This window comes from Callorhinus ursinus, unplaced genomic scaffold (genome assembly GCF_003265705.2).
Source record: "Callorhinus ursinus isolate GAN/ISIS: 27379988/994484 unplaced genomic scaffold, GSC_fseal_2.0 scaffold55, whole genome shotgun sequence".
NCBI lineage: Eukaryota > Metazoa > Chordata > Mammalia > Carnivora > Otariidae > Callorhinus > Callorhinus ursinus.
This window is the reverse complement of record NW_027397117.1, coordinates 2,444,338-2,454,141: the sequence shown is the minus strand read 5'-3', so window position 1 is coordinate 2,454,141 and position 9,804 is coordinate 2,444,338. Positions and strand designations below refer to the sequence as shown.

The 9,804-nt window shown below is 50.9% G+C and overlaps 1 protein-coding gene across 4 annotated transcripts in view; it reads right to left on the bottom strand.

Moving 5' to 3' along the window:
• Positions 1-5,665: 5,665 nt before the first annotated feature.
• The window catches only part of CCL24 (C-C motif chemokine ligand 24), a 12,856-nt gene continuing 8,717 nt past the window's right edge, over positions 5,666-9,804 (bottom strand). For 3 of the 4 annotated variants that reach the window (XM_073884194.1, XM_073884195.1, XM_025864612.2), the window contains 3 exons: positions 7,337-7,438; positions 7,011-7,128; positions 5,666-6,277 (listed from right to left, as the gene is read on the bottom strand). In XM_073884194.1, coding sequence (XP_073740295.1) covers positions 6,109-6,277; positions 7,011-7,128; positions 7,337-7,438 — 389 coding nt within the window. In that variant the 3' untranslated portion in view covers positions 5,666-6,108. Of the gene's footprint in view, positions 6,278-7,010; positions 7,129-7,336; positions 7,439-7,674; positions 7,796-9,804 lie in introns of all 4 variants that reach the window. The other variant, XM_073884193.1, reaches the window with a different exon arrangement.

The following is a 9,804-nucleotide window of genomic DNA, read 5'->3' as shown; positions in this document are numbered from 1 at the left end:
TTCCTGATTCGGAGCCCTACGAGGAATTTCTCCGGGTGATCCTCAGCAAGGGTCACTGGGCACTCCTGTGACGGGGCCATATCCACAGGGTCTGCCCAAGAAGTACATATTCTGTAGGGCTTTCACTGCTCAGAAGTCGGAAAGCCAGGAGAATGATTGCTATTTCTAGGGAAAGCCCGTCACGGGATAGCTTTTCTCGGAGCCAGAAAACACAGAGGCCAAAAAGGCATGATCAGAACGTGGCAAAGAAGCAGCAACAGAGCAGCAGATGGGATTGGGTGGGAGCCAAGGAGGAAGGGGAGCTGGCGGGGGGGGGGGGGGGGGGGGGGGGGGGGGGGTTTTTGGGGGGGGGGGGTCCTCTCGCTGTCCTGTGGGTGCTGAGCCGGTGAGCCCACCCCACAGCTTCAAGAGGAGGAAATCTTGGAGTCAGAACAAAAGTGTTTCCTGGAAACAATCAGACCTGTCATTCTGGGAAGTTAAGATAACTCTCAACAGAGAGGTTCAACCTAGAGAAAAAAAGCCATAGAATTCTGTGGACCAAATAGCTTTTTGCAAGATCTCAAAGTGTATTCCAGCCCTTCTGATGGCAAAACATCTCTCCCTCCACCAAACCAGTCTCTCCAGGCAGGTCTGTTTCCAAGAAGGAAGTGGGGTTGGGGAAGAAGACCAAGAAGCTGCCTCTCTGGAAGAGAGGGGCAGGGACTTCCATCATCACAGGGCTGCCAAGAAGTATTGTCCTCTCGGCAGATGGACTGGAGCCTTACTGAGCCCAGTAGGAAGGCTGGCTGGGTGGGGAGAGAAGAAAAAATCAGGGCGGAGGAGAGGAAAGAGTGGTAGGAGTGGAGGGCATGGAGGGAAGGGGTGAAGCTCGGAAAGTTCAAAGGCTTTGAATAAGTATAAGACATAATGATGTCACCACCTTTATTTTTCCACTCCAGCTGAAAAGCAGAAGCAACTGAAACCATATAACCTCCTATTAGTCTCATATACATAGATATATGTATATATTGTGAAATGATCACCCTAATAAGTTAACATCCGTCCCCACACAAAGTTATAGTTCTTTCCTTGCACTTTGTATTCTCTTAGCGACTTTCAAAGATGCGATACAGTCTCATTAACTCCAGTTCCCGTGCTGTACATGGGATCCCCAGGAATTATGCATCTTATAACCGGAAGTCTGCCCCCACACTCATTTCACATGCCCCTGTCCCAGCCCACCTGCCTCCAGCAACCAGCCATCCATTCTCTGTATCTGGGAGTTCATTTTTTTTTCCCCCAAAAGATTCCACAGTTTGGCTATTGTGGACATTGCTGCTATGAACATTGGGGTGCAGGTGCCCCTTCTTTTCACTATGTCTGTATTTTGGGGGTAAATCCCTAGTAGTGCAATTGCTGGGTCATAGGGTAGCTCTATTTTTAACGTCTTGAGGAACCTCCATACTGTTTTCCAGAGTGGCTGCACCAGCTTGCATTCCCACCAACAGTGTAGGAGGGTTCCCCTTTCTTCGCATTCTTGCCAACATCTGTCGTTTCCTGTCTTGTTAATTTTGGCCATTCTGACTGGTGTGAGGTGGTATCGCATTGTGGGTTTTTTTTTAAAGATTTTATTTATTTATTTGAGAGAGAGAATGAGAGATAGAGCATGAGAGGGAAGGGGGTCAGAGGGAGAAGCAGACTCCCTGCTGAGCAGGGACCCCCCGATGCGGGACTCGATCCCGGGACTCCAGGATCATGACCCGAGCCGAAGGCAGTCGCTTAATCAACTGAACCACCCAGGCACCCTCAATGTGGTTTTGATTTGTATTTCCCCGATGCCGAGTGATGTTGAACATTTTTTCATGTGTCTGTGTGGTGATGAGCACTGCATGTTACATGCAACAAATGAATCATTGAACACTACATCAAAATCTAATGATGTGCTATGTGTTGACTAATTGAACATTAAAACAATATTCTACATATCAAGGAGATAATACAGTATTTGTCTCTTCCTGCCCAACTTACTCTACTTTACATAGTGCCCTCAAGGTCCGTTCATCTTGTCACAAATGGCAGAATTTTTTATTGGCTGCATGATGTTCTGTTGCATATATAGAATCACCTTTTCTTTATCCATCCATACATCCATGGACACTTAGGTTGTGTCCGTATCTTGGCCTTTGTAAACAGGGCTGCAGAGAATGTGGGGACGTGCATATCTTCAAGTTAGTGTTTTCCTTTCCTTTGGACAAATACCCAAAGGTGAAATTGCTGGATCATATGGTGGTTCTAGTTTTAATTCTTTGAGGGGCCTCCATACTGTTCTCCACAGTGGGTGCACTGATTTGGGCAACTTTTTAAAAGACTGCTGATTTCCCGGCCGAATTCTGGCAAGAGTCTGAGTTATTGCGTGTAGGGTGGGGCCCAGGAATCTGGATTCAAAGCTTCACAGCTGATTCAAAGGCCAGTCAGGATGGAGAACAGCTGGTAGGTGTCTCGTTCTCTCTCCCACCCTTTGACCTCAAGGACTCAAACGCTCCCTTCCTGTTCTGCTCTTGGGTTATGATATAACCTTTTGACATACCAGCTGTGTGCTTAGGAAAGAGCTTTTAACAAATCATATGACAGGTTTTGCTGGGGGTGGGTTGCTCTCCCAAATGCAGGCCAATGTTGCCCTGACATGGCCACAAACTGAACCCAGTCCCTCCCTGTCCAGCTCCTAGAACACCCTCCATCTCCAGAATGTGTCCTAACCAAGAGAGCTTGAGAAAGAGTGTGGGTGACTTGGTGTCATTGTGCTGGCGACCTGTCCAGAAGCAGGGCAGGAGGGTATCATGTCATCACGTAAGACTGGCCATCTAGGGAGCGCATGGGTGACTCAGTCAGTTGAGTGTCCGACTGTTGATTTTGGCTCAGGTCATGATCTCGTGGGTCGTGGGATCGAACCCCTCGTGGGGCTCTGAGCTCAGCGGGGAGTCTACTTGAAGATTCTGTCCCTCTGCCACCACCCTCCCTCTCCAATAAATAAATAAATCTTTAAAAAAAAAGACTGGCCATCCATGGGCATGGTTCACATTCTGGAGCAAGGCCAGACAAAGGCAGGGCAGGACTTTTGGTGGACAGTTCAAGTGCTCCAGCGGTCATCATCTTGACCAATGCCTTCTTTCTCCAGACACATTGAAAGGCCACCAGAGAGGAACACCTGGGTGGCTCAGTCATTAAGCGTCTGCCTTCGGCTCAGGTCATGGTCCCAGGGTCCTGGGATCGAGCCCTGCGTGGGGCTCCCTGCTCCACGGGAAGCCTGCTGCTCCCTCTCTCTCTTTCTGACAAATAAATAAATAAAATCTTTAAAAAAAAAAAAAGGCCACCAGAGAAATGAGATAGAACCTGCTGGAATGGCCACAGAAGTGTCAGCCAGAGGTGAAGGGAACTAAGAGGTACAAACTTCCAGCTATCAAGTAAATTGAGTCCTGGGGATGTAACGTATAGCATGGGGAATATAGTCAAAAATATTGTAATGACTTTGTATGGTGACAGATAGTAACTAGACTTATTGTGGGGACCATATCGAAATGTATAAACATATCAGATCACTATGATGTACAGAATATTGAATGTCACTTAAGCTTCAATTTTAAAAAAAGTGTCAGCCAGATGCCCTGGCCCCAACAAGACCAGCTTCAGCTTCTCTGCCTCCCAGCTGGGCTTGGCCATGCCCCCCAGTTAATATTTGTTGAGCCTCTACTATGTGCCAGGCATTGAGCTAAGTGCTTCCCATGCATTCGTGCCTTACTGAGTTCTCACAATCAACCGTGAGCGAAACCCTTCTATTATGCCCATTTTACAGATGTGCAAAGTGAGGCCAGCCTATACAACTTCCTTGTGGAAAGAAACAAAGACCACCCAGATGAAGACAAACACGTTTTTCATTCAGAGCTTGCGTACAGCAAGAGGGGTAGCCACTCTCATTTGTGTTTGGCAGAGACTCACAGATAGGCCGGGGATTGGGGGAGCCCCAGAGTGGATAAAAGGGAAGGCACAGATGTGCTTTTGTTGGAGGTGCTTGGCATGGAGAAACAAGCATCTTGTGTGTTTGATTTGGGAATACAGTTAGCTCTCTCTGGTTGGTCCTGAGTTGGAAAAGGGGGGAAAAATAGGAAGCTGGCAGTCTCCGACCAAGTCGTGATGGTTCTGGGCTAGTTGCTGCCAGGACCGTGGGTCAGAGTTCTATTGTCATCTCTAGTCTGGCCATTGTCCATTTGCATTTCAGTCTCTCATCCCTGCATGCTCCAGCTCTCGTCCATCCCTACAGATAAGCTCTTCTTGCCAGAGTGAAATCTCGGTCACCATTCAGATGCCAACTCTGTGCTAAGATTTCTGCAGGCTCCCCTCGATACACACCAGAACCTCCCCTCCTTTGAACTGCTAGCACTACTCTATTCTGCTTCGAACCTCGAGAGCAGCTGCATACTGAATGTCTCCGGCCACACCTTCTGTGGGCTCTGCAGACTGTCTGAAGGCTTATTTGCAGCCATGGAAGGCTGCAGAACGTGCGCCCCTCCCCACAGCTGGCAATGACCCATGGAGCGGGGCTGTGATGCTGTGGAAGTGGGTCTTACACCACTTCCAAGAGGCATCAGCTCTAATCGCTCTCTGCCCGATGATGCTCCCTTACTGGCTACCTTCCTTTGCCTTGTATCACCTCCCCATCCTCTTGAGGTTACTCCCTGTACCTCCCGCACATAATCTTGGCACTCAAATCTTCGTTTTGGGGTCTGCTTCCAGAAAAACCCCAAGTGGAAAGGGCTTATTGTCCCCATTTTACAGATGAGGGAAACTGAGGCTCAGAGAACTTAAGTGATATATGACAACGTCATGCGGCTCACGAGCTAGGATTGGTACTAAACCCACATTGCTCTTGATTTGTGAGTGTGTGTGTGTGTGTGTGTGTGTGTGTGTTATTTTTCTCCCTAATTCTCTGAAGCCAGAGACCATCTTTTTCATTTAATAGCCTTGTGGAATAATGTGCTTGGTTGAAAATTTTTTTTAAATTTAATTGAATCTAGCTGTGCATGAATGTTTTACAAAGTTCACAGCAGGACTCCCAAGGGTGGGCCAAGACCACCCCTAGGATGCCCCGGGCTCAGGCTGCCTTTATCTCCTCCAATGGCCAACTCGGGATGCTCTCTGGGCCACACACTCCACTGTTCATACTCTGACCCTGTCCCTCTAGGAAGACACAATCACCTTCAAAGGGAAATCACAGTTTACTTGGATCGTTATTTGAGAAGAGCAAGTGTTTCCACGCTCTTGACATCTACATCACATGGTATCTCATACATAGGGGAAAAAAGCAAAACAAAAAAGCCCTGGAATCCCTCTCCCCCCGCAGTCCCCACTCCATCTTCCCATCCTCAAATGTAGGGAAAGACCAGCTTTAAAGGCATAGCAGGTCTCTGTCCCTAAAGCAGCACGGAGCAGGCCATGCCACAAAGCGGACCACCTCCTCCAAACCCTATCTTCCCAGAGGAATTAAGCTACCCAGGCTGGCCCCTCATCCTGACCCTCCAGGTCTGTTTTATTACAAAAGGCGACGAGTCCCTAAAAACTTCATTATGCGTAGCTCGTGAGACTCGTGCAAGGTAGGCTGGGATCTGGCGGCGCGTGCAGCAAAGGAGCCCTGTATTTTCTCGGATTTTTATTCATCTGGGATTCTGGAAGCGGGACAAGCTGGGGGCATCGGCAATGTGATGACGAGCTGCAGCTGTCGACAGGTTGCCCGCACCCAGACAGACAGACAGTCAGCCCGCAGGGTCCCACAAGCCCAGAAGACCCACAGAAGCCAGCTGCAGGCTAAGTTTTTAGGTGCCGGCCAGGTGTGTCTGCAGGTCGGGCCTCATGCCCCTGGGTTCTGATGGAGCCTGGGAAGCAGAGAAAGCCTACCCCCTTCCCTCCAGAATCTTCTCCTCCAGCTCAGGGAAGGCAAGGGGCCCAGGACGCTTGGAGCAGTTGCTCAGCCTCCCTTGCCTCGGGTTTTGTTTTATAGACTGATGTTAGGAAACAGGAACATTCGCTCTCCCCCTCTCACCGCTGGCTCCTGGGCCCCAGGAGGAGGGCCGGGGGCAGTTAGATGGAGGTGGTGTTGGCCGGGTACCCCTGCACTGGGGCTTTGGTGCTCATTGCTCTGACCCCAGGGGACGCCGTCTTCCGCCTGGCATCCAGCTTCTTCATGTACTTCTGGACCCAGTGCTGCCTGGGGTCGCCACAGAACTTCTGGCCTTTCCTGGTGGTGAAGCTGTGGGAAGGGTGACAAGGGCACACTCGAGAGCTGGCAGGGACCTCAGACCACTTCCCCAGACGAGCAGGGAGTGTGGAGGCCCGCAGAGGGGCAAGCTGCCGCCCCGGGGGGCCTCCTAGCAAGGTCCTGACACAGAGTCTCCTCTTCCTGTGTGTCTGCATCTCTGTGCATCCCCGGCAACCTCCCTGTCCAGTGGGGGAGGCCTGGCCCTGCCTTCAGAAAATGCTGGATCTGAAGAGAGGGACACAAGCTCTACCCACAGGGAGGAGAGGAGAGGAGAGGAGAAAATGCATTGAAACCCTCCAGGAAAAAAGGCAGATGCCTCCAATTCACACGTCTTGCGGGGAGAGGTGACTCATAAAGATGCCAGAGCAGGGAGGGGACGGTGCCAAGCCAGCTCTGAGCTAGGGGGTGCCAGGGGGTGAAATTACTCATGATACCAAGGTCACATTTCTACAGCAGGCTGCTGTTACAGAATAAGCTCACATTTGGTGTCTTGTGTGAGAGGCAGCTATGAAGTTATCTGGAGTCCCAGTGACCTTGAGCAGGTCACCTTTCTGGGCCTTAGTTGTTATCTGTAAAATGGGAATAATCCTACGTAGCTCACCAAATGGTCCAGAGGGTTAGTTCCGATCATAGTATACGTCCCCAGATAGTGCCTAGTATATGTGGAGGCTCATCTCTCCCTGCCCCTCTCCTGCCGGGTGTCCAGGGAGAGGGAGATACTCACATCACGCCTGTCACAGGGCAGACGCTCGCACTGGACCGCTGGTAGCTAACCACTCGGTTCTCGGGAACTTTCTTGGAAATGAAGGACATGCAGCAGGAAGAGGGGATGGGCACAGAGCCTAGTCGGGAGAGAGGAGAACCATGTTCTTTCCCAGCCTGTCCAAGGCCTGGGCTTCGGGGATGGAGCCCCTCCCCTACACTAACACCTCCAGACAGCTGCCCCTCAGCATTCCCCTCCAAACCCAGCCTGGTCGGCCCTCCACCCTCCGCTGTGCCGTCCAGCCGTGCTCCCGGCCTGATAGCCCGGGGCTGTGTTGGAGGTCATACCTGCAGGGTCAATGCGGTGGGCACATAGGCTCAGAAGCAGGAGGCTAGCCCCAAGGGTCGCAAGGCCTGCCATGTGCCGGAGAAGCAGTTCAGGACCTAGAGCTGGGGTGCGGGAGGAGAGGGCCAGGTTCCTTTCAGACCACCCCAACCTCCCTCTGCCTTTTATAAGGGCATTTGGGAGGAAACATGCTCTGATTGAGCCTCCCCCCACATATCCCAGACTGCCTTGAAAGTCCTCAAGGCCTATGAATTCTGCCAAGGGGAAGTGGTTGCCTCGCTGAGTCAGGGGTTATGTGGTGTACTCTAACAAAAGCTGGGGGAGGAGAGGATTGCCTCACCTAAGTGAAATGCAGAAGTTTTGGATGCAGTCAGAAGGCTAATGAAGATCCTTGGTGTCCCGTTCATTTCCTGTGGGATCCTGGATAAGTCACTCACCTATCTGAGCTTTAGTTTCTTCAGCTGTAAATGGGTAAAGTCACCCTATCTCCTTCCATTCATTCATTCATTCATTCACCAAGTCTTTGCGGGGGCGGGCAGCAGAGGGAGAGGGAAAGAGAGAATCTCAAGCAGGCTCCACACCCAGCGGGAAGCCCGATGCAGGGCTCGATCTCACAACCCTGAGATCATGATCTGAGACGAAACCAAGAGCCAGACGCTCAACTGACTGAGCTACCCAGGTAAATATCAGTTGATATTCACCAACTCACCAACATAGCTATGTGCTATGTGCCAGGCTTCCGGTGGGGAGACAGATATGCGAGCAAGTGTGTGTAAGAAACAATTACAGGTGCTGACCAAGCAGACATGGAGCAGAACAGATACTCTTGTTGTTCATATGCCCTTGGACCCCTTCACCTTGTTTGCACACACTGGCTTTTGGTCACCTTGCATTTCTAGTGCCCAAGCCGCTGGAGCCACCTAGCTGGCAGGCTCTATGAAAGTGGGAAATACCTGGAAATTTACATCTTCGGGGCAGACCTTGACATAGGTCTGCTGGAGGGATACAGACTCCAGATATAGCATGACCTACACTGCTTCCTGAGACCCCGACTGGGTCAAGCCAGTTTCCTTCTATGCAGCAGGACTCTGCTGACCCCCCTTCCCTCCTGGGTCTGCTTTCCCTCTGCCCTGTTGGTTTTACCTGGAGGCACTGCCTAATGAGCCACTTGCCTGCAAATCCTCCTTTCAGGGTCACTTATGAGATCCCCAGCCTGAGACAAGGGGTGTAGGTGGGGAGGGGGGATCATTGAAGGAACTGGCCAGCTCAGCTGAAAGGAAATTGGGGGATGCGCTTGGAATTGATGGCTGTGCTGAGGTTTGGACAGTCAAGAAACAGGTAGCCACAGGAGGGCTTTGTAGGTCATATTGAACAATGCTGTTCTTAGGAACCACGGTGACCTTGGCAGACAGAGTGGAATATGGCACCCACTTCACTCTGTCCCCCATTCCAGGTCTCAGACTGGGACCCCATATTTGGACTTTTGTCAACTGCTGATTCCATTTCCAGCCCCTCCCTCCAATGTTCTCCATTCCATTTCTCATGGGAATAAATCCTCTGCTTTCTCTGGCCTCCCTGCTCTGGCCATCCAGGGCATGCAGCCACACACGGATGGAGGAGCATTCGGTCACATGTCACCCGGATTACAGTCAGTTGTGTGTCTGTGTCTCCCATGGGGCCACGAACACCAAGATCGATGTCCCATTTCAATGCCCACCAATTCCCATGCAGGTCAGCTATTGCGTGGCCAGTGTTTTTAGAATGAATATATGATGGACCAACTCTGAGTCACACTCCTCTGGACCAAGGACTCCCACATGGTCTCTGCCCAGCACGACTGAGATCAGTGTGGACATACATGGGGGAGTCAATAGGCAGGTCTGCTGATGGGGGCCAGGCCAGCCATTCTCTGAGCCTGCTTGAGATTCTCTCTTTCTCTCTCCCTCTGCTGCCCTTCGCCCAAAGACTTGGTGAATGAAAGAATGAATGGATGAATGGAAGGAGATAAGGTGACTTTACCCATTTTCAGCTGAAGAAACTAAAGCTCAGATGGGTGAGTGATTTATCCTGCTCCCCTCAGCAGCCAGCAGTGATGATCTTCACCTGGCAGAGTATGGGGGACATTAAATGAGATGCCCTTTATCCATGCAGGGGCTTTCCATGACTCCACCTTATGACATCCATTTGAAGATTTGCTTCTCAACAATCCAGGGGGAACTTTTTGACTCAGGGGTGTTGGGATGGAGTGCAGCAGGAGCAGGAGGACATCAGGCAGAAGCAGCATGCAGGAGAAGAATAAGCACAGGGCTGAACAGGGCAGGAAGCTCGTGCTGTCCTCATGTTGCAACATGAGTGAGTGGCAGGGCAGAAGGTCACTGGGTGGGAGGGTTTGGGATGGGGTGCATCCTTTAGAGACCAAGGCCCTTTCTTTCTTTCTTTCTTTCTTTCTTTCTTTCTTTCTTTCTTTCTT